We start from the raw sequence: 24,098 nt of genomic DNA on the forward strand, positions 1-24,098 counted from the left end.
CTAGCAGGAGGCGCCCGTTGTCATTGCAGTTGCCAATGCCGTGTTTGCCAAGTACTCCTTTCCAGGCTTCCGAGTCTTTACCTACTCTGGCATTGAAGTCGCCAAGGATGATCACCTTGTCCTCTGTAGGGGTCTTCCGTACGAGGTTGTGTAGATCAGCATAGAACTTGTTCTTTTCTGCAGGATCTGCTTGAAGGGTTGGGGCATATACACTGAAGAGTGTTGCATGCTGCTTGTTTTGAAGTGGGAGGCGCATGGACATGATGCGATCTGAGTGACCTGTTGGCAGGTTTTCGAGTTTGGAGGCAATGGAGTTTCTGACCATGAAGCCAACGCCAGAAAGGCGGCTCTCAGCCTTTGACTTACCTGACCAGTAGAGGGTATAGCCAGCACCGTGTTCTTGAAGACTACCTTCCTCAGGGAAACGGACCTCACTGAGAGCTGCTATGTCGATATTCAACCTGAGAAGTTCGTGGGCAACTAGAGCAGAGCGTTGTTCAGGGCGACCACTGTCTACTGTGTCAAGCATGGTTCTGATGTTCCAACACGCAAGCTTTAGTCTTTGCACACTTTGTGAGGCAGGTGCATGCCTTTTCTTTGTTGTTATTTTTTGACCGCAAGTAAGGATGCCGCGGCTAGCCAACTGGGGTGGAGGAGACGAGCTTTGTTTAGGCCACCTTTTCTAGGCCCCTCTCCGTGTGGAGCAAGCAGTGCTGTCCCTAGATAAGGCTGCTTGGTCGTTCAGGGTGCTGCCGAAAAATGCTTTCGTCTCCGGGTTAGCATCAGGCGACCAATACCCTGAACCGCCTACATGTAGGATCGGGACTGCGGCTTCCAGTGGCACCTTCCACCTGCCGTTTCGCCCCTTGCCCATCGCTGCAGGACTTGATGCGTTGTGGGTTGTGTATGTGGATATGCCCTTCAGGCCTGCGCAGAGGAATTTTTTAGGTGAAGCCCAGTGTGTGCGGTACTGGCTCCACCCTTTCACCTGGGGGTCATCTGCCATGGCCCAGTAAGCCGGGACGCCGGCAGCGAGTCCTCCAGGTGGTAGGTGTTACATTAACGAGCTCTATCTGCCCGGGTTTGATGTTAGAGTTTTCCTTCTCTTAGGCTGGCAAGGTTGGTGGGCCCAGCCTGCCCATCCGGTTATACCGCCGGACAATTCGGTCGCACCATGACGTAGCAAACTCTGTGAAAAACGGGAAGGACCAGCGAGAAGGTGTTGCTATGGATGCAGTAATGCAGGAGAGGCCATTGCAGTGACCATCTGCCAGGCATAGCCAGACAGTGACCACGCGGCATTCACTACACCGGGAGAGGAGAGGCTATGTATTGCGCATACACTTTCCCTGGGGGGCAGGATACCCAGAGGGAGCCCACCCCCCCACCCCGTATGTCCATTAACTCTTTGCCAAAGGGACTGTCCAGTGTAGAGGATAGAAGGTCATTGCTGACACGATGGCATAAATCACATTAGAGGATGAGCCGGAACCTGAGATGGTATGCCTGACCTTGCTGGGTCCACGGATGGTGCTGTTAGGATCTATATGAGAGCAAAGTTGACATCTTGGTTTGTTGCAGGCCTTGGTACCAGAGTCCATGTTACTGTTTAGGTAGTTTATCATTGCAAGTGAGAAGGTGTGTTAGCAGGCTTTCTGTAAGCAAGAAAAAGTCAGTCCTCCAGTGCCTATGTGAAAGAAGTGTCACTATTGTGGGTCCTTATGCTTGAACTGGCTTGAGTTGTGAGCTGTAGGTGACCATGTGTGGTGTTCTACCGCCATTTTCTTTGGACTTATCTTGTAGCAAGCTGTCCCTGGGTGAGAGAACATTTTAACCTTCCGGGACATCAGTTGATGGCCTAAGAGTAGCAGCTCTCTTACAAAGGCATTTCCAAGGGAGATTAGAGAGACTGCTGCATTGCAATTGTTAATGAAGTTCAAGACAACCCTGGACTTAATCAAGACCTGTCTCATTACCAATGCTGATTTCTCCACGCCTACTACCCCTCTGCTTGTCACACCAAATCCAATCGCCCCTGCTATTGGTATTCACCTACTAATGTCATTTGCCTACTTTCATTCGGCATTTGAAATCACTCCACTTTCCAATATATAGGACAGATGGACTCACATTTTAGATGTAACTGAAGAAGTAAGCACTGACTTATGAAAGTTCATACCTTGTCACAAATTTTCTTAGTGTGTTGTTCTTTGTTGCAAGGAAAAAACAAAAAGGGAGAATTTTGTAAATGAAAGAACTAAATAGAATACACTGCTTAGATCAATTTGACATAGTAAGTGTATTGCAGCCTATTTGGAAGTAAATATGCCTACTCAGAAATCCCACTGTATTGCATGGGGTTTTGGTTCATCATAATACAAAATAACCTGGACTTTTCCCATGCAACCTTGCCTAAATCTCTTGATATAAACAATCCAAGAAAGTTTACGCTAAGAATAAAATCCCCTTGCTAATTTTCACGTTCTGTAAGTCTTTCCCGAATCACCCTATCCCATCTAGCCTCCCTGAACGATTCCTTATTTAGCGTCTTTACGTCTTGTAACCTCAAAGGAATAAAGAATAGGCAGAAAAGGCGGGTAAGTAGGCGGGGTTATGCAAATCAACCATCTGGAATCAGCTCACGGTTGAAGGCGAAGGAGAAGACTACTGAGCATGCGCGGGCAGCTGCAACATTACTAATATTCCACTTGCTCCCCGCCCAACTCCTAGAGCGAGCGGAAGTGCGTGCCTAAGTCCCGCGAGTCGTCATTTCCGGCGTGTGGGCGCGCGGCTTGATTCGCTGTGGCTAGGCGGGTGTCTTTCGCGCCGAGGCCGCCGCCGCCGCTGCTTGGAAATGGCGGGTAAGCAGCTGAGGGGGGCGGTAGAAATTAAGCCGGGAAATGGTAGGCCGAGTAGGGCCTCCGTCTCCGGTGGGGCGCCTCTTTTTCTATGCCCTTCGCCCTCTCTCTGGGCCAGGTTGGAGGTAGGGGGCTGTCTAGCTGGCTCTGGAGGCTCAGAGGTAGTCCAGCCAGCGATTCCTCCTTGTCCCAGGAAGGTGGAGGGGATGCTGGTGGGGAAAACCCACTCTGAGTCTTGCTTGCCAGACTTCCTCGGTTTGTTTTGCGGTGGACGTTTGCTTACCTCCGCGCCTGAGAAAGCTGGTAAAAGGACCACCAAAATGCTGCTCTTGAATTCTTAAAGGCAAGCTGCTTATAAATGTGAACTGGTCTATTGACATTTGTGGTCCTGAGGGTGTGTGTTTATAGCGGGGGTGGCCAAACTTAATGTAAGAACCACATTAAAAAAATGTTAGATGTTTGAGAACAGCAAGACATGAATGTCAAATGTTTGAGAGCCGCAAGACAGGAAGGAAAACGGATGGAGAGAGAGAGGTGGAAAGAAAGCTATATTAAACGCATTCTTCAAGCTGCCAGGGAGCTTGGCGAAGTGATTTAAAGAGAGAAATGCTTTCTCCAGGCCAGCTGATGGAGGCTCCAAGAGCCACACAATATGTGTGGAAGAGCCACATGTGGCTCCCGAGCTACAGTTTAGCCACTCCTGGTTTATAGGATGGTGTGATACTATTCTAGTGGTCTGTTTATTTGACAAAAACCTGAGGGACTAGTAACTTAACTGTAGCTAAACTAAGATAAATATGTTTAAAAATGGGAGGCTAGCAGCTTGGTGGGCCTTTAGTGGGTTTTGTGGCTGTTGAGCTTGAGAGTCTCCCCTTCAACAGAAACCAAGCCCATGGAGGCTTCCAGGATAAAATCAAGACCCAAAGCATATTTGTCATTTGGTCGTGTATTAGGCATTGTATTGGTAATTGCCCTGACCTGGTTGGCCCTAGTTAATATTTGCATGGGAGACCAGCAAAGAATACCAGGCTTGCTATACAGAGGCAGGCAGTGATAAACAGCCTCTGAGTGTTGCCTTGAAAATTACTGGGTTGCCATAAGTGACCGTTGTATATCGCTACTACAAACGCTTGCCTAAAGTGGCTCATAGTGTTGTGTATGTACACAATCCTCTCCCAAACTGTCATCTTAAATTGTATACACATGTAACACTTTCTAGAATCATGGAAAGTTTGACTTGTTTATTCTGTAGCCCTATCCACGTTTCTTTGGAGGTAATTCTTAAGAAGTAATTAGAACTGGCTTGAATGTGCAGATCAGTTTGCTAGAAGTTGAGGATGGATCCTGCACTGAGATGCTGCTAAAAGTAGATGGCCAGCTTGTAGACTGTGAGGGCAAACCTACTTAGCAAACCTGGACAGGATCTCACAGGTCAGCTGGGACATGGAATCAGGGTTACCTTCCTGCACTTCCTGAATGTGCCTACTGTGTTGTAGTAGGCATTGGAGAAGTACAATTGCGTACTACAGACTAGTTGAAAGGTTGGTCATTGTCTGTCTAAACTTGAGGAATGGTGATGTTCCCTGAGCACATAAGGTTTATTGGGAAGGATTGCACAGAGGAGTTTTGCAGATGGAAGGGATTTCCATCTGTGCAGTGTCACTTTCTTTTGACCTTTCCTTCCTGATACACACTCAAATGCCTCCCCCCCCCCCTCTTGCTCCTAGAGGCAAGGCACTAGAATTACAATAAAACAAGAATCAAAACTATTTAGGTAACATATGAAGTAACTGTTATTTTAATAAATCAAAACCACTGCATGACTCCAGAAAACCCTTGGAATAAAACAATTTTAATAAGGCCAAAAGGGAATGAGATCCATGTAGAAGTGCTGGAACTGGCATTCCCAGAAGCAGTGTACACTATTATTCTACTTTTGTATATCGTATATAGGAAAGGAAAGGGCACTAGTCATTTCCGACTCTGGGGTGACGTTGCTTTCACAACGTTTTCACGGCAGACTTTTTACGGGGTGGTTTGCCATTGCCTTCCTCAGTCATCTACATTCCCCCCCCCCCCAGCAAGCTGGGTACTCATTTTACCGACCTCAGAAGGATGGAAGGCTGTGTCAACCTTGAGCCGGCTACCTGGAAACCCAGCTTCCGCCAGGGATTGAACTTAGGTCATGAGCAGAGCTTAGGACTGCAGAACTGCAGCTTTACTACTCTGCGCTATGGGGCTCTTTATCATATATAGGAGAAGGTGATAATGAAATGATATAAGTTGTAGCAGAAACAGGTAACTAAGACATCCCATATCTGTTAGGAAGGAATAAGAACAGTGAAGAGTATGGAAGTCTGCTGGTCCAAAGTTTTCATTATGTCTCTAATGAGACATCATGGAAAATTTCAGATTCCTTCTTCTGGATAGAATCTGAAAATGGATGACTCACAGGATCACTGATAAGTAAAGGAAATTCAAGTGTATTGGTATGTAAATACTTGATCCCTTTGGGGTCATCAGATATCTTGTAGTTTGATTTAGTGCTCTCAGTACTTCAGGCACCCATAAACTGAGCATTTATAATGTGCTGTCTTTTATGTGTGTTAAATTAATTGGAGCTGTCATGTTGCCAAAAATGAGCAAGATTCTCAGAAGTTCCTTTAGCCGTAGTCTTATTTGCCACTGAACTTGCTGAAGTGTGTCTTTTTGAAAAGCCTGGGATTAGATGTATGATGTTACAATGTTATGATGTTACAATGTTATGGATTAGATGTATGATGTTATGGGAGGGACGGTGGCTCAGTGGTAGAGCATCTGCTTGGGAAGCAGAAGGTCCCAGGTTCAATCCCTGGCATCTCCAAAAAAGGGTCCAGGCAAATAGGTGTGAAAAATCTCAGCTTGAGACCCTGGAGAGCCGCTGACAGTCTGAGAAGACAATACTGACTTTGATGGACCAAGTGTCTGATTCAATATAAGGCAGCTTCATATGTTCATGTTACCCTGAACAAAGTTGCACCCTTTGGATTCATCTGGTTTACAAAGGTGTAATTCTGTTTAGAACGGCACTGCTTAGTGTTGTTCTGACTGTTTCAGGGATCTTGCAAAGGTCTGTGGTCGCTCTGGGCATGAGCTATGCAGGAGACACCATCATTGTGGTAGGGGGTCACATCTCAGTGCCTGGCAAGGGGGTTCTGTTATTCTTATGTTAGTTTGATAATCAAATCCATGACAGTTACTAGTTTACCAAAAAGGAAAAAACTTGAACTCACAATAGTCATTTGTGACTGAAAAGAACCATCTTGCACAAATTTTCTTTGCTTGGTTGCCTGAAAACATTTCTGGTGAGTGGCGGTCTCCAGCCTTGCCTTATGTGACTTTTGTGGCTCTACTGCGATATCCTGCCAGCTCCTGTATTTGTATCGCTTCTCAAGTCAGACAGACCATGATGAAATGCACTATTTCCTTGTTCTGTATTTATGTGGCAACTTGTTTTGAAAATCATTTGGTCATCTGGAGAGATGTAAATTAGTGCATGTCAAATGAGCCAGCAGGATCTTTCATTTAAATGTGTTTTGAATTGTTGTAGAATTCACTTCCATAACATGTTTTCCTAGGGCTCTCTGCTATGGAGAAGAAACTGGCTGAGTATAAGTGTAATACGAATGAAGCAATTCACTTAAAATTAGGTAAGATTTTATGATTTGGTTTTGAGGCTTGACAATCACCTGAGTTCTTGTTTTGGAGTATTAAAGCTAGTGAAGTACTGGAAAGCTGCAGGTTCTCCCCCCCCCCATGTTATTTATAATATGAGCTCATCAGTACATAACTGCTCATATAGCTTAGTTTCTTGCAATGGAGCAGAAATGAATGAGAACAGGCATGGTACTCAGGACAAGGTATGTGCTTCAGCCTTTCCATTGGTTGCTGAATGCTTCTATGATGTTCTTGCCCTCACAGGATTTCTCTTTATCTTGTTCTTCAGTGAGCAGCCCCCTTTTCTTCTTTGTTTTCCTTTGGTTGTTCCAAACAGTTGTTTGAATGGATATTGTTAAAAATCCCTTTCCCCCTCTTATTTGATAATGGCATATGAGAGGCTGATGGTAAATCAAAAATAAACTTTTATTTAACTTTGAGGGGGAAATGGTCAGGTAGAAATAGATATAGAACTTATGTGAACAAGCAACAGGAATAAAGTAACTTTTATGAAGATAAAAACCAGATAGATTGTCACAGAATAACTGTTTCTGTTATTCAGACAGGTCTTTAAAACTTGAGAAGAGAGATTACTTTCTAACATAAACTAGCATAAGCTTCTTGGTCTAATAAACATTAAAGTTAGTGAAGGCAGGAATATTCACACAAGTTCCAGTTTCCATCCTTGTACACTAGCTAGGAATCATCTACCCATGCACACACACCCTGCCTTATAGGAGCTGTGTCCCTCAAATTTGTTAGGGATGTACTAAGCTTCCCACTTCCCTAACTCAGCATCCTTCTTGATCCTCTCTCAGTCACTTCATTCCCTCCCTCCCTCCCTGTTAGCTGTCAGTTTTTTATTTCCCCTCTTAACTGACATTCTCAGTTGAAGAATTCCATTTGAATCCCCTGTCACTCAAGGCTCTCAGACCAGGATAAAGCCGTAACCATTTATTGTCCATCACAGCTTCACAAAGTAAAGTAAATATTAAGGCTCTTATAATTACTAAACTAATATAAAGGGACTCTTGGGTACATCTCTGTTTAATGTTCAGTTTGCTGAGGGAAGTAATCATCCTACTCAATCAGTACTCTTCTCCCTGGCCTGGATAGCCCAGGATAGTCTGATCTTGTCAGGTCTCAGAAGCTAAGCAGGTTCAGCTCTGGTTATAGTGCAGAGGTAGGCAATGGCAAACCACCTCTGAACATCTGTTGCCTTGAAAACCCTGTAGGGTTGCCATAAGTCAGTTGCGACTTGACAACAAAAAAAACCCCATCCTAAATTCTTTCATCTTTCACTGACTGAATGAAAATGAAATTCATTCATAAAAGTGTAGAGAATGTTGTCCTGTTAAAAGTCTTTAGGATCTAATGAGAAGTCAAGAAATAAGTGTTATGATCGCATAGTGTATAAGGAAGTATAAAGGAATTTTCCTCCAAAACTTCTGAAATGAGGTAACCTGCAATTCTGCCCACCCAGGTATCTGAATTGTGGTTGGTTTCCTGAATGGGGCAATGACAGACTATTTTAAAAAGCAGCAGAACAAAGTTTGAGTCCAGTAGCAGCTTGAAGACCAACATAGTTTTATTCTGGGTACAAGCTTACATGCACACTACTTCTTTGTTCTGCTGCTTCAGTCCAACATGGCTGCCCCCCTGGATTTATTTTAAAAAGCAGGAGTTGTTATAATTTAAAAGTGCAAGAATGGATTGGCTGTGGTTGGCTTCTTGTGAGCTTATAAAATATGTTGGTAAATGAATGGTAGCTGTTGACTTACACTCAGCTGTTTCTCATCAGTCCGCTTTCCAGAGGATTTGGAAGATGACAGCACAACATTTCATCCTGAATTCAGTCACCAGGTTTTTGGAGATGAGTAAGTAATGCAAGAAAATCTCACAAGCTGAATTTTGAGAGGTTGGATGTTACACTGGTGTCCTTAAAAGTTTGTGCATAAACAGAGTAAATACTTACGCAAAGGAATGCTTATTTTGGCCTTATGATTTTCTGTGGTCATTACTTGCATAACTTTTAGTGGTATATGATTTTTGTTTAAACCTAACTGGATTTTAATACAATGATTCTGGCATCAGCAATAAAGATGTTTCTGGACTACTAGGCTTAAATATGACTTGGAGTTACTACAAGGAGAAAATCAGGATTTTCTGCATTTCTGTGGCACTGTGAGCTCATCTGGCATCTCAGTCTACATCCAGGAAACAAGCTTGCCAAAAAATCCAATCCAGCTGTTCGTTTTCTTTATCAGCATGGTTACTGAACTTAACATTAGCTGTACTGTTACAAGAGAACGTTGTAACAACCTGACTATTTAATTAAGCACCTCCAAAACAATCACACTTACGTTGCATCGGTTCTCCAATATTCACCTTTAGAAATGGCACTTTAGGCACACTTAAACAGTGTTCAGATTTATTTGAACAAACTGGCATGGAAGGGAATCTATTTTTACATAGTGTTTAGAATTTGGAATTGGTAGACAGAAAGCTAAATATATTTATAGAACTGCATCTTATGGTGCTGAGTACACAAGAAGTTTTCAGACTTTAAGCTGTTTTTGCTTTCACTGAAGATGTTAACAGATGTTACAGTGCTTTTGCTTAGGTAGTACTTGTTCTTGATTGCCTTATGTTTCCTTTTGAATTTAATATTTGTTGGTTCCACAGACTTGAGAATGTACACAGCTTTATCCCTATGGGTTTAAGACTAGAGTTTTCCTACTAGACCAGGGGTGTCAAACGTATAATCTGGGGGCTGAATCAGGCCCCTAAGTAACTAGCTGTCATCTGCTTCCTTCTCCTTATCTCTTGCTTCCTCCTTCATAGCAGCTTGCTTTGCAAGTCTTGCTCAATTGCACAGGAGCTACAGAGCAAAACCTCTATTTTTTCCATTGGCTGAGTCTCCTCCTTTGGAGAAGAAGGGGGGAAGGTAGACCTTGTTTTTCCAAGCTCAATAGCACAGCAGAGTTACTGAGCCAAACCTTTCTCCCTTCTATTGGCTGAGGCTCCTCCCTCTCCTGTTCCCTGAGGTAGGAAGGAAAGAGCCACAGCTTCCATTGCCCAGTTTTCCGCATCCCATGGAAGAAATACAAAGAAAGCACCTTTAAGACCAATGAGTGCTAACATTTTAAGTATGTTTTAAGTTTTTAGAAAAACAATATTAAATGTTTGTCTGTGTTCTTCATAAAGTTTATATCTCTGCTACCTAATCTTAAATAGGTACACATTTGGCCTGACATGGCCCAGCTCAACATGGCCCAGCCCAACCTGAAATGGCCCGGCCCAACAAGGTCTCATTTATGTCAGATCTGGCCCTCATATCAGATGAGTTCAACACCCTTGTACTAGACCTTTTTCTCTGGCAAGATCATTATTATCTTCTCAAGATCTATAACTCTGCCTTTTGGCATGTTTAGGGCCTTCCAATGCCACTTCAAACCATTTGCCAAATCCTTATCTTCCAGATTTACAGTCTCTTTGACCTGGATATTAAGTGTATAATTGGAGAATGAACTCCTCTTTCAAGTTGTGTTTCTTTGTTTTACACACACAGAAGGATTTGAACAGTCTCCTCCAGAGTCTGTCCTTTTTCCAAAATCACACCACACTGGCTCTGAAACAGACTCTGCTTTTCAGATTCCTCACCCCAGAGAGTCTCCCAGGGCACTGCACTCTTCTCCAACAAAATCGCCAATTGCCTAACCATCATATTCCCCTCTACAGTTAGCTGCAGTTCTCCAGACTGAATTCCATGAGCTGTCAGTCAGGTTAGCTAGCTCACTCTCTCCCAAGCAGCACTTCCTATAAGCATGCATCTGCTTGCTCTCTGTCACAAATATAATTGCACTTCAGTTCATATCTTGTGTACATAACTCACTACCAATACCCTTCAGTGTCTGGTATTGCCAGACAGGGTTCTCCATACATAAAGAGAAAAACAGGCATTCATGTATTGTGCATCAGTAATTTGGCAGTATTCTTGGTTCCTTTTTTCCTGACCTTTTAACGGGGTTTAACTTAGCATCCCTGAGCTTGCATATCTATCTACCACAATAGATAATTTTTGTACCATGATACATTTTGTCTCTGGGGGTTGGCACTTTTCTCCATACAAGGGGCATGTCTGTGGCAAAGGTGCCATCTGACTTTGTGGTATATGGGTACTGTTTACATCAAGTTTTATGATGTGTGCAGTTTCCAGCAGTGTTGTGGCAGTAATCCTGATTTATATGGTATAGTTTTCTATGCAATTGTATACATAAAGGATGGTTTTAATGGCATTAAACTTTCCAAAAATACCTGTATAAACCTGTTGTAAGATGCCATAAAACTTGTTACCTTGCTGTGTTAAGTGAAATCTATAATTTTGTGAATTCTGTGCTTTGAAGGAATTTCTAACAAATGTGAAATATATCTTTAGGCATGTGTGGTAAATGCCTCAGACCTTCAAGATGAGAGATCTTTTTGTACCATCACAATTGTCTTAGTTGATTAGTAATTAAGCATAAAAGGGTATGTCTTTAACCTCTGCGTTTCTCTTGTAGTGAGGTTGCCTTTGGTTACAAAGGTCTGAAGATCCTCTTGTACTATATTGCTGGTAACTTGTCGACACTGTTTCGTATTGATTACACTTCCAAAGTTAATGAGAACTTCGACTGTGTGGAGGTAATGTCAAATGCTCCAATGTCACCTTATTCTGTTACTGTATATGAACCCTTTCCTGTTTTTCTGTACCTTTTGATGACCACATGTTCAGTTCTCTCAATACAATTATATAAGAACTGCTGAAATGAAATGAAACCAATGTTAGTTTCCATATTCCCAATGACTTGTGATCGTCCTACTTTGCTATGTTCTTACAAGTTCTTTGTTCTTACAAGTCACATTCCCTACTGCTTCAGAAATATTTGGAAAAACCTCTTCTGAATCTCATCGCTTCTACTTTTCTCTTTTAATTTGCCTCCAGTAAAGGGGCTGTGTCAGCACTATGTTTTGTGTGAAACCTCAAGAGATTTCAGAAAAACCTTCAGCCAGAGAACACTAACATGTAAAGGTTGAGTGAAAGTGTGGTTTTGTTAGCTATGTATGAGCAGAGTAAAACCCAGTTTCAATATGTAATGAGCAGAAACACTGCATAAAATCAGTGTTTCACTCTAACTTATTGTCATGTGTATAGAGATTTTGCGGTGCAAGCATTAATTGCAACAAACAGTTTAACAAGCCCCTTTCCCCCATTATATAAAAGTATTTGTTTATTCAAAATGGTTGGAACTTCAGGTCACAGATTTCACTTGCTGTGGGTGAATGAATTGCTCATAGAAGAATACCTATTGTTACTCGCCATGAGCCTATCTGTGGGGAGGGCGGGTTATAAATCTAAAGTAATAATAAATAAATGAATTTGGGTGCATGGATTGCTCATAGATTTGGCTACAGCCGTTTGTGGTTGCCATCCCTCGGAAATCTCAGATGTTGCTGTCACTCTGATACAAATTTTGTAAAGTAAAATAATAAATAAAAGTATCACACCTTTCTGACCCCGCGAAGGCCACCAGAGCAGCTAACCACGTTGGAACATACTTAATAAATCACATTTTAAAACCAGCGCTAAAATACAGAGACATAAAAACGAGACTTAAAACATTTATTTTTATTTTGTTAAAACATTTATAACCCACCTTTCCCTTGTGATTAAAGGAAATTGATACATTGTTTTATAAATGTAATCTTATGCACCTCCCACATATGAATGAGGACAGCAGCTGAATGTAATATGCTGACCAGAAGTGCAAAGTGAATGTTCTATTCTTGCTACATGCTTTTTCAGAAAGGCAGACTTCTGGGCTCAGTTATGGGGGTCAGGCAGTGGTCGAATCACCATCTATGCTTCGCTGCTTACAGTTTCTCTTAATTGGCTATGAATTAACAAACAGCTCTAGAATTAGATTGGAAAAGCACTTTCTTAGTACAATATAAAGTATTTCATATGCTCATGTATACTTTTAAGGCTGGCTTTACAATGCTTTGTGTATTAGTTTTTGCTGTGCTGGAAGCTATTTTGCAAACATTTGCCAGAGTGAACTCCATCATGAAGGAAGCTCTTCTCATGTGATACAAATTTGTTGTACATTTGCGTTTGCAAAACGCAGTATTCTTGTGCATTGCGTTCTGTGGTCAGATTCCTTTGCTTGCAGCCATGTCCTGAATTGACCATTCTATTTTTTTTTTTTGAATGTCCCATTCAAAATTAAGACTAGCTCCCTGAAACATCTCAAGTGTCTGCCTGAATGTGAGGCTGCTTGTTCAGCCGAATGAATACTTGTACTTGTCAAGTGGGGAGAGGGAAGGGGACGTTAAGCTTTCGTTTTTATCTGTATGTGATACAGACAGTATCCCCTCCTCTCCCCCCCCCTCGTCTTTTGCTTTTGGCTTCACTGATTCAATTACATTTTGTAGGATAGCAGGACACAACAATTGAGGAAAGGCCTTGATGAGGGAGGGAAGGGCAACAAAGCTACAGCTAATTTCAACAAGATTCCACTGTTCTGTTCATACTGCTCCTAAACACACAAACAGCATCATCAGCAGGTTCAGTGCTGTTGGCACTTATGTTAGAGAATGAAAGAAACATTCTCAGGTTTAGACTAGAGTAGCCCTTCCTAAGAGTGCACTGGTGGCTTCCTGCATAAAAATATTGGTTGCAGGTACAGCTGGGGCTTGTATTTGCCCTGCATCTTTTTTCTAGAGATACATCAGCACCATCCATTTTCCTCTGTATGTGGTAATATATTGCAAATGGGTGGCGCCATGCATATTTAATGTCTGAATAAGTTTATTTGGCTAACCGCTCTGGGATTGCACGCCGTTTTTAAAGTATGGGTTGATGCTTTTGTTAATATTATTCATATTTTTCATATATTCATATTTTTCTCTTTTCTCTATGAGTTGGTATTAGTGAGGCTATGCCCGGTGACAGAAGGTTTACCTTTTTGGATGTCGATTGCTGTGGTGTTGATTTCCTTGTGATGTGCATTGTTCTCGGCGAGCTCTATAGATATTGTTGTATTTTTGTAGGTGATTTTTTTCAATAAATATTTTTTAAAAATTAAAAAAAAGGATTGCATACTGTTAACTTCAGTTAATAACGTGTTGTCCTTGGACGGCATTAGGATTTTGGCTTTTCATAAATCAAGACCTTGTGGTTTTTGAAGAACTGACTCTTACATCGCAAGCACTTTTACAGGGCTGGACAGCTGCAAAGCTCCGATCTTTTGCTGTGTTGAATTTTGAAAGGAGACAGCCAAGAGCAGTCTTTCAGCCCATAACAATTTGCCTAGTCTTGAGCTGTATGACTCAATGAATAACTCTTGATTTAATGGTGAAGTACTTCCCAAGTGCCAGGGAGGGGGAGGTTCTAACCTTTCTGTGCTCTTGTAGCACAGAAAACTATCCTGGAATAATCCTTACCTGGCCATTGTTCCTCCTCCACTTCCTTTTTCTGTGTCGTGGCCAAATGCGTTTCCATGTGAGCCTTTCTAAAAGCAACAGATCAACCAGAAGACCACCCACAAGTATAGATTTTGAAAGTGTGTACATATTTGATGTATATTTCTAGGGCATATTTCTAGGATGGAAAACCACCGCCTTCCCAAGATTGCCCTGTATGGCGAACTCTCCACCGGCCATCGAAATAGAGGGGCACCAAAGAAGAGGTACAAGGACTCCTTGAAGAAATCCCTTGGCACCTGTCGCATCAACCATCACCAGTGGTCTGACCTAGCCTCAGATCGCAAAGCATGGAGGCACACCATCCACCAGGCTGTCTCTTCCTTTGAGAACGCACGCATAGCTGGTCTTGAGGACAACAGGAGATTGAGGAAGAATCGCACTGCTACAGCACCAACCCTAAATCAGACTTTTCTTTGCAGCCACTGTGGCCAGACCTGCCTGTCCTGCATTGGTCTTGTCAGCCACCAGCGAGCCTGCAGCAGACGTGGACTACTGCACCCTTCTTAAATCTTCGTTCGCGAAGCCAAGCCGAGAGAGAGAGAGAGACATATTTGATGGAGAAGCATAAAAAAATGCAGTGTGGCCTGATGATTCAGATACTTCATCCAAAGCCCATCAAACTTCTCTTTAGAATGTGCAAGATTCAAGGCACTTTTTGTTTTGTCACCTCTGTTCTCTAAAGGCTCTTAAAGCTTCTCTAAAACAGCAGTCCCCAACCTTTTTGGCACCAGGGACCGGTTTTGTGGAAGACAATTTTTCCACAGACCGGGGAGCGGGTGGGGTGGGGATGGTTTCGGGATGATATAATTTAGCACTTTATTTCTATTAGTTTGGTGTGGTGGTTAAGTGTGCAGACTCTTATCTGGGGGAACCGGGTTTGATTCCCCACTCCAACACTTGCAGCTGCTGAAATGGCCTTGGGTTAGCCATAGCTCTCGCAGAGTTGTCTTTAAAAGGGTGGCTTCTGGGGAGAGCTCTCTCAGCCCTGTCCACTTCACAGGGTGTCTGTTGAGGGAAAGGAAGATAAAGGAGATTGTGAGCTGCTCTGAGACTCTGAAATTTGGAGTGGAGGGCAGGATATAAATCCAGTGTCTTATTCTTATCACTACATTGTAATATATAATGAAATAATTATACAACTCACGGCCCGGTTGCTAACAGGCCGTGGACTGGTACCAGTCCACGGCCCAGAGGTTGGGGACCCCTGCTCTAAAGTACCTGGCACCAGATAGCAGGCTCTTAGATGTACTATATATAGCTTCAGAATACATAAGCAAGACACAGATCATGAAAGCAGTGCCACATTGCACAGAGTTCTCCCAGTGTTTTGGAATCAGAACAAATGGTCAAATAAGCCAGTCTGGTGGTGTTTGGTTATTCTGTATAATTAGGAATGTCATGTGCCCAGTAGTGTGATTCTAGTTAACTTCTTAAATGGTAGAACTGATTATTCTTGGGATAACAGTCATGATACGAAAGAAGTTGACAGTTCACAGAATGAGTCCAGAAAAGCAGCAGCTGACATAACTGTCAAAATGCACTGAACAGTAGAATCAGATTCTCATAGGCTAAATGAACTGCAGAGCGGAAGCTGGTTGTTAAAGTCAGCTTCATTAGCTGCTGTTAATGCAGTTTTCGAAGAAAGATTATATCGAAGAGTTAAGCTACTTGTGCGTGAAAGTGTTTTATTTAGATTGCTTGCAGTACGTTGTGGTAACTTGCCTACAAAGAGGAAAAGCATGAAGTCGAGGACGTTAGATGTCAAGTGTCCGATAACCATTTCAAAGTTAAAAAGTTAGGTCTAACAATCACCGTGTGGCATTGTTTGCAGGAACTGATTGTTGTGATCCTCTCAGTTCCTTGGTCCCTACTTCATTCCTTATTGGTTCAACCAGCTCCCTCATTCTCACTGTGCTTCTAGTAAAGGTAAAGGTAGTCCCCAAGTATCAGTTGTTTCCAACCCTGGGGTGTCATCGCATCACAATGTTTTCTTGGCAGACTTTTTATGGGATGGTTTGCCATTGCCTTCCCCAGTCATCTACGCTTTACCCCCAGCAAGCGGATCAAACTCAGGTTGCGAGCATAGAGTTCGGACTGCAGTACTACCACTCTGTGCCATGGGGCCACTGTACTTCTGCTACTGCTTGGCTAATTGGCTTATTGTACTTAAAAGCTACACTAGGGTTGAAGGCGATGGCCTCCTTCACCTCTTAAACTGCATCTGATCAGCTGCTTCTAGTGGAGACCAGGTGAAAATGGTGTGCTATTTGTTCTTTTCTTGGTTTTTTTCCCCTTATGAAGATATTGGATTATATCCCGCCCTCCATTCTGAAGAGTCTCAGTAGCTTACAATCTCCTTTACCTTCCTCCCCCACAACAGACACCCTGTGAGGTGGGTGGGGCTGGAGAGGGCTCTCACAGCAGCTGCCCTTTGAAGGACAACCTCTGCCAGAGCTATGGCTGACCCAAGGCCATGCTAGCAGGTGCAAGTGGAGGAGTGGGGAATCAAACCCAGTTCTCCCAGATAAGAGCCCGCACAATTAACCACTACACCAAACTGGCTCTCCTAGATTTTCTTGTTTTATCTACCCCAGTTCCTAGAAACAGGACTTAATGTGAGTTGGATCTTTCTCAAGTACAGCTTAAGAGGGAGGTTCTCTACCTTGGGAGAAACATAGTACTGAGTAAACGCATGAGGCAGAATGTCTCTCCCTTCCTGTTGTGAATCATTTCCAGCAGTCATTTATTAAAGGAAGGGCCAGAGTTTATAGTTTTCATGTAAACTGTGCCACCTCTCAATTGAGAACTGCTAAAGAGGAATGAAGTGCAGACAGACCAGAATACATCGGTGAGAATAGGATCCCTTTTGCCTCTGGCACGCTTAGATCTCTGTCTCCCACTCTCCAATCTGGCTCTTAAAGAATCTTGTTTCTTTCAAACTTCCAAAGATATCTATACCCATGCAAGAAATAGATATTTCATCTTATGAAAGTTCATAGAAAAGGGTTATTTGCATAAATGTCATAATAGGCAGTGGTCAATCAACAAAAGGGACAAATAATGAACATCTCAATTGGGGGATGCTGTCAAGTGATAGTCAACATGGGCAACACATAGGGTTTTCAAGGCAATAGACGTTCAAAGGTGGTTTGCCATTGCCAACTTCTGGACTTCCTTGGTTTCCCATCTGAGACCATGGCAAATCTGATGAGACTGTGCTTGCCTAGGCCGTACAGTTCAGGGCAAACATCTTCATTAACTCCTGCTTTACATCTTTTTATGTCTGTTTCCTCACACTCCAGAACTTCTTTCCTTAGGAGCTGAGAATGGCTACTTCCCTAAAGACCTTCCAGATGGGTTTGAAGTCCTGCCTTTTTCAAAGGACCTTTGACTTAGTCAGGGTGGCCAAACTTGCTTAACATAGAATAAATGTCAGATGTTTGAGAGCCAGGAGGGAGGGAGGAAAGAAAGCAAATAGATGGGAGGAGGGAGAGGTGGAAAGAAAGTAGCTTTAACTTTAAATGCATTCTCCAAGCTGCTGGCTGGTATTGGAGAAGTGATTTAAAGAGACAAATACCTTCTCCAGGCCAATGAGGTGGTGGGGACTTCGAGAGCCACACCATATTTGTGAAAAAGCCACATGTGGCTCCTGAACTGCAGTTTGTGGCCACCCTGACTTATATCAATAAGATAGGATAGGGCAATGAAGGAGTAAGTGTATTGACTTCTTTTTTTATTGTACTGACTTTGTTTTTATTTTTATTGTATAGGTGGCTTTTTATTGTGCTTAACTAAGCAGAACCACGCTTTGAGATTCCTAGTTGGAAGTGGTTGATAATTTAAACGTAATTTATTTGGCAGAGTTATATAGCTGTGAGCATATTGTATGTTCTTAAACTTTATTACGATATAATAACATCAATTATTATTCAAACTGGCTTAATCAGTAGCAGAAAGCAAAAATGTATGTGCTAATATTAGACAAAATAGAAAAAACCATCCTAAATAATGCACTTGCTTGAGAAATGAAAGTTCTTAAAGTAGGCTCTAAAACAAGCCTTGTGAAGGCATATACAGCAACTCGGTAATGTCTCTAGGAAAATAAAGCTGATTAAATATGAACATTGGTAGCTGCAAAGCATTTAAGGATGAAGTGTGCTTGGGCTGAATGCCATCCATGTTCTACATCCCAAAAATATAGCTAATGGTAAAGTATTATTCATTTGCAGGTGCATTGCTTCTACTGGGTGGGGTATGTGGGGGGGGGGGGGGAGAACAGTTGAAAGGACAGAATTAGGAGTATGTTGTATTAGCCTTTTGTAGTGTATTTTGTCCTAAGCGTCTTAATTTCCCTGTTTTGAATGCTAAGTAGCAAGGGTCTTGTTTAGAATTAATACTCCTCATGCATGTAAACGGTGTGAAAGAGCTGCTCAGTAAGTTAACACAAAGTGTTCTTGTGTCAGTCCTTATGGAAATAGATACAATACAAACATTACAGCTGAACTCACGGCAAACTCCATTAAGTAAAAACCTGGGCTCATTGTTCAAGCTGGAGGCTTGAATAAAACGTAAGCTCATTTTGATGAATGTAATGTCAGGCTTTTTAGGGGTTGTATGGAGGGGGGTTAGGGTTTTGTTAAGTTGAGACCAATTCATTAAGTTTTATTGCCTGGTGAGAAGCAGCAATACGTTATTGTGAAACTTCATCAAATATTCATGGTTAAAGAGAAGTAGTAAATGTATTCAATCAAGTGGTCTTTCGGGGGCCTGAAAAGGATTATGCTGTCTGCTCAGCTGATAGTCTGTAACATTCACTACAGCTCTTTAACAAGGCTAATTTTAATCTTGATTCAGTTTTGGTGGTGAAATGCATGTGTTTAATTTCCCCATCCTTTGGTTAAATTAAGACTGAACAATTAGTCGTGTGAGCCTTTTTTCTTGTATCTTAATGTGGTCCATCCTCCCCCCCCCCTTAATGGTTAGAGTATTTTTGGCTCAGAACCACCATTCTATATTTTCCTTGGCACTTATACATTTGGATTCTTGTATTCTGGCTTTCATATACAGGTGGGGGAAGTTGTTCTTTATGCTGGCACTGCCAATTAGTTATCTAAAAGCCCTCCTTTTGAGGGGGTGCTGTTGCTTGGCTCAGAATGTGGGATTGTGTCCAGTATACTCAGGGAAAAAATCATAGGATTATTTGCTAAACAGCTCCGTGTTGAATGATAGATATTAAGGGTAGTTCAGTACTCCCTGAGTTTTCAAGACTCTTGCACCCTCTTAGCAGAACAGTATGAGAATCATAATTGCGTTTAGTATGTATAGGATAGTTAGGTGTCGGCCCAGGTAATATTGGCGCACAAGGAAAGGTCCCCTGTGCAAGCACCAGTCATTGCTTTCACAATGTTTTCACGGCAGACTTGTTATGGGGTGGTTTGCCATTGCCTTCCCCAGTCATCTACACTTCCCCCCCAGCAAGTTGGGTACTCATTTTACCGACCTCAGAAGGATGGAAGGCTGAGTCAACTTCGAGCCGGCTACCTGAAAACCTAGCTTCCGCTGGGGATCAAACTCAGGTCATGAGCAGAGCTTAGGACTGCAGTACTGCAGCTTTAACACTCTGCACCACGGAACCCTTAAAATGAAAGTATCTAATCTGCATCTGCAACTTTCTCTCCACTCCATGGTTTGTCACCATAGAGACACTGGGCACGGTTGGTTGGAGAGGGCAGGTTTGGGGGAATATTGGGTTGGATCCTTTCTAATATGAGCAGAGTCGCGTCATGGGTAGAAATGTCCCCTTTCCCCCGCCTTCCTCCTGTGTGCCGTGAAATGATGGCTATGAGGATTGAGAAAGCCCAGGGGCAATACTGGGACCCTCGACGTGAGTTCTTCAATGAGAGGAGGTTCAGTCACACACACACACACAGCTAGCAGCACACATGGTTAGAATCCAACCACTGTCATGAACATTTCACTTACTTGATTGCGGGGGTGGGGGGGGGGCATGATGGTGAAAAAAAATCCATTTTAAAAAAGTAAAAAAACGCAGTGAGAAGCAGTTAATGGGAAAGCATCATAAGTGAATCAGAAAAATTATCCTCCTGATGCCAGCATTACTTTTAATTCATTGAACTAATATTTTCGCTTCTATTGAAATAATCTTTAAGCGTCTGCCTGGCTGTGTATATTTTAGCCTCTGTTCTGCCTTCCTCTCTGTGGAAGACAACTAACAAACAGCCCACAGCCTGTCATGTATGTGTGGTCCTCCCAGGCGCCAGTGGTGATTTGAATGGTCAGGTGCTTCTCTCGTTTCCATCCCCCACTCCTTTGGGAAGGGAGCAGACCGCTTCCTTCAGCACAGCTTGGAAACTGGGGAAGCCAAAATGTCTTCATAATGTATTTCTGGTGGCTGACTTTGAAGGGCAGGTTTGAAGAAGAGGGGACGGCAGTTGGGCCTTGCACGGAACTCTGGCGAGGACCACAATGGTGCATCCAGCACTGAGGCCGAGGACTGCAGGGTCTAGAACTTTTTGTTTTTGTTCTACACTGGGAAGTTGAGGCTGCCTTGCGTCAAGAAGCAAAAAGTGTAAACATATCATTACATGTGAATAGTAGAAATGTCCCCTTTCTAATCCCAGAAAAAAACTAACGTGTATACATAAATCTTCTGTGGACTTCTAAAAAAAACCTTTCCATTGTAATTTCTCCTCTTGGCTTTCAGGCAGATGACATAGAAAGTAAAATTAGAGAAATTATTCCACTGGGTTTTAACAGAAGCATAGATGACTTTGTGTGTCTGTTGGAAAAGGATGTGAACTTCAGGCCGTTTGGAATATTATTACATACATATTCCGTGCACAACAGAGAAGCTGGTGAAGACATAACTTATCAGATATATAAGGTAAAAAAAAGCCACAAAGCCTCGTTGACATCAAATGACAGTTTTCCTTGTACCTTAGTTTCACTGATCTCTCTGTGGTTGCTTGCACTACATGAAAAATATTTATAGTTCCAAAAGTCACTTTAGTGTTTAAATCCTTTCCCATAGAAATGTCATGTTCCACTGTCTTTCCTTTCACCTGACTTCTCCTGGCTTTTCCCTAGGCTGACATGACATGTCCGGGCTTTCGAGAATATCATGAAAGGCTTCAGACCTTCTTGATGTGGTTTATTGAAACAGCTAGCTTTATTGACGTGGATGACGAGAGATGGAACTACTTTCTAGTGTAAGTACAGTTCTAAAGCAACAGCGGACCTTATTACCTCTACAAAAGGCTGCATTTTTAATTGTGGCTGGCCAATTATTTGGGACAGTATAACGATATTTTTTCCCAGGAAAAGGAAAACTATTGTTTATCGGGCTGGAGTTTGCGCCCATTATGCTTTGCGAGGCCTTTTGAGAATAGAGCCAAATTAAATACTGTTGTCCATTGGAGCCCTGAATGTGGGGCTTAAACAGTAAAATGAGCTTTGCCTGTGTTTTCTTTTACTTGCCACCTATTCATCTTTATAATAGGCAAGTGCGCTGAAGTGCTGTAAAGAGGTCTGATTTATCCAAGTTGCTGCACACCAATTAAGTGAATTGTACATTCAGAACATAGCAGGTGTACCCATTGGGCCCTCACAGGGTAGCTTGCTGACACTGAAAATTCAGTCAGAGAATGGAAAAGAAAATGGACACTGCATGGGAGCGCGACTGTAATTGACCTGCTTGGCTTTCTGTTTTATCTGCAGATTTGAGAAGTATAATAAGGATGGAGCGACGCTCTTTGCGACCGTAGGCTATATGACAGTCTATAATTACTATGTGTACCCAGACAAAACCCGGCCACGTGTAAGGTAATTGGCAACGTAACACGTGCCTTGCCTTTTATTTCGGGCGAGAAAACTGTTGGAAGTTCCCAATCCTTGATGTTAATTTGTGTGTTTTTTAAAAAAAAATGTAAGTTTTTTGTCTGGCTTAGCATTTGTTTGTTTGCATAAAAACTAGGAAAGGGAGCTCAGAACTATAGTGGAATATATTGGCTTTTTTTGGGTGGGGGGAGATACTAGTAAGTAATTGTAAGCAAGTCTCAGTAAAGGGTCTTGCTTTCAAAGTAGCTATAATTCTTTTTCTGTAAACTTTCTCCCCTTGTTCTTTCTGCAGCCAAATGTTGATATTGCCTCCGTTTCAAGGGGAAGGTCACGGGGCTCAGCTTTTAGAGACAGTTCATAGATACTACATGTCATCCCCTACAGTGCTTGATATAACAGGTAAGGGAATGAGTCCTTCATCGGAGATGGGAATTAATTTATGAGAAACTTTGTTCTCTTGCTGACCGTCAATGCCATAACTTTTTGAATTCATCTGTCAGAATTAAATGATCTTTCAAAGACTGATTTAAGACAAGGTCAGGGTTAATACTACCCTTCTTTATAGCAGAACTGCATATAATGTAATTCTTCAAATCCTTTCCTTACTGAGAGCAATACACTATGGAAATTCAATCCCTGGCACGAAAGGATTACCAGTTAATTGGCCTTTTTTTGTTGTTGCGCAGCTGATTTGACAAGAGATTAGGTTTCTGAAACTCTTTGCAGAGCTTGCTTCTGCAAAGCACTAAATCAGAAAACATACTGATTATGTGTGTGTGTGGGGGGGAAATAGTTTTCATAAACACCAGGACTGTATGCAGCATTCTCTTTGACTCCACAGATGAAATGTATGGAAACCCACATAGCATGAACTTGAAAAGTAGGTTAAAAAACAACTATCTGAATCAGCAGTGAGATGGTAAAAGGCTACTCTAGAATGGTATAGTGTGGGCTTTTGAAGAAAAGGCAGAATATCGAGTTGGAAATAAGCAACGGGCTTAACCCTTGAGTTTTTAGGAGTCCTAGGTGTCAACTTTTGCTTAGATTTATGATGCATCTAGTTCTTTGGACACTACCTCTGAAACTCCGTAGGTACATAGTACTAGTGTATTTTGAGGAGTTCTGGAGTGATGACACGTAGGTCTTTTCCAACAGCATTTTAACCGTAGAGGCGGGAAGTCCATTTATTTCCTTATTATTCAGAAATCATGGGGGGAAAGGCTACATTCCAGGGAAAGGCAATCTGAACGAGTAGGGAATAAGATGCTAGATGTACTGTGAGGATACATATCATACATTTCACTACTAATAAAATCTTAATGGCCACAATCTTCAGAGCTCCTTTGTGCAACCAACAAAGTTTGCATGTGGCCAAGAGTACAATTTTCTTTCAGCAGCAGCACTTTGCATTATCTCTCAAACTGTTTTGAACTCTGAATTGCAAAGGCTGCTTGCAGTTTGGAGTTGGGTGGGTATAAAAAGCCCCTGTTCTGCTGTGGAGCTAAGTCACATGGTTTGTTTACTCATCCCCTGCGTGCTAGATGCTTCTCTTTCTGCTGCTCAAAGTTCAGTCCAACAAATAAGACCCATGGAATTTCCAGATGCTTTCCAGCATCTACAAAACAAGTAATATAAACATATTGATGTGAATAGGTGACTATGGACAAAACTCTGTCCGTACAAGTCTGTAAGCAGATTATTCTGTCTGCATTTTACATCGTCTCTCCTGTGATGGCACATTGAAATGGAGCTAGGCCATACAGTGATGGACAGCAGGCCTCTCTGCATCAGTGCACAGAGCATGGTGTGTGTGTTTTTCAGTAGAACTACTCTGAAACAGATTTTAAATTGCCCTGTAGAATCTGCCAGGGAACATGCTGTTTTCAACAGGGAGCTTGAAAGGTAAGGAGAGAATGAATTTCTCTTTCATCCATTTCTCATTGCTGCTGTTAGGGGAAATTGTGCTGGGCAGAAACAAGGGGGATAGGAAATTATGAAAGTGAGATGGCATTGAAAGTTATGTTAGCTATGTAAAGGGAGCATCAAACTGAGTCAGATCTACTAAGATAATGAGATTTATAAAATAGTTGTTGGTGTAGAGGCAGTCTGAAGTGGTTAATCTTTTTTTATGAATTTATTACTTGAAGCATTCCTATATTC

At 42.3% G+C, this 24,098-nt stretch overlaps 1 protein-coding gene across 1 annotated transcript in view; it reads left to right on the plus strand.

The window, feature by feature from the left end:
• Positions 1-2,567: 2,567 nt before the first annotated feature.
• The window catches only part of HAT1 (histone acetyltransferase 1), a 29,433-nt gene continuing 7,902 nt past the window's right edge, over positions 2,568-24,098 (plus strand). Inside the window, exons 1-8 of the mRNA XM_060256950.1 lie at positions 2,568-2,861; positions 6,476-6,547; positions 8,356-8,431; positions 11,117-11,237; positions 20,806-20,985; positions 21,189-21,310; positions 21,819-21,923; positions 22,231-22,337. Of these exons, the coding sequence (XP_060112933.1) occupies positions 2,855-2,861; positions 6,476-6,547; positions 8,356-8,431; positions 11,117-11,237; positions 20,806-20,985; positions 21,189-21,310; positions 21,819-21,923; positions 22,231-22,337 (790 nt within the window). The 5' untranslated portion in view covers positions 2,568-2,854. The remainder of the gene's footprint in view (positions 2,862-6,475; positions 6,548-8,355; positions 8,432-11,116; positions 11,238-20,805; positions 20,986-21,188; positions 21,311-21,818; positions 21,924-22,230; positions 22,338-24,098) is intronic.

This window comes from Heteronotia binoei, chromosome 16 (assembly GCF_032191835.1).
Source record: "Heteronotia binoei isolate CCM8104 ecotype False Entrance Well chromosome 16, APGP_CSIRO_Hbin_v1, whole genome shotgun sequence".
Classification (NCBI taxonomy): Eukaryota; Metazoa; Chordata; class Lepidosauria; order Squamata; family Gekkonidae; genus Heteronotia; species Heteronotia binoei.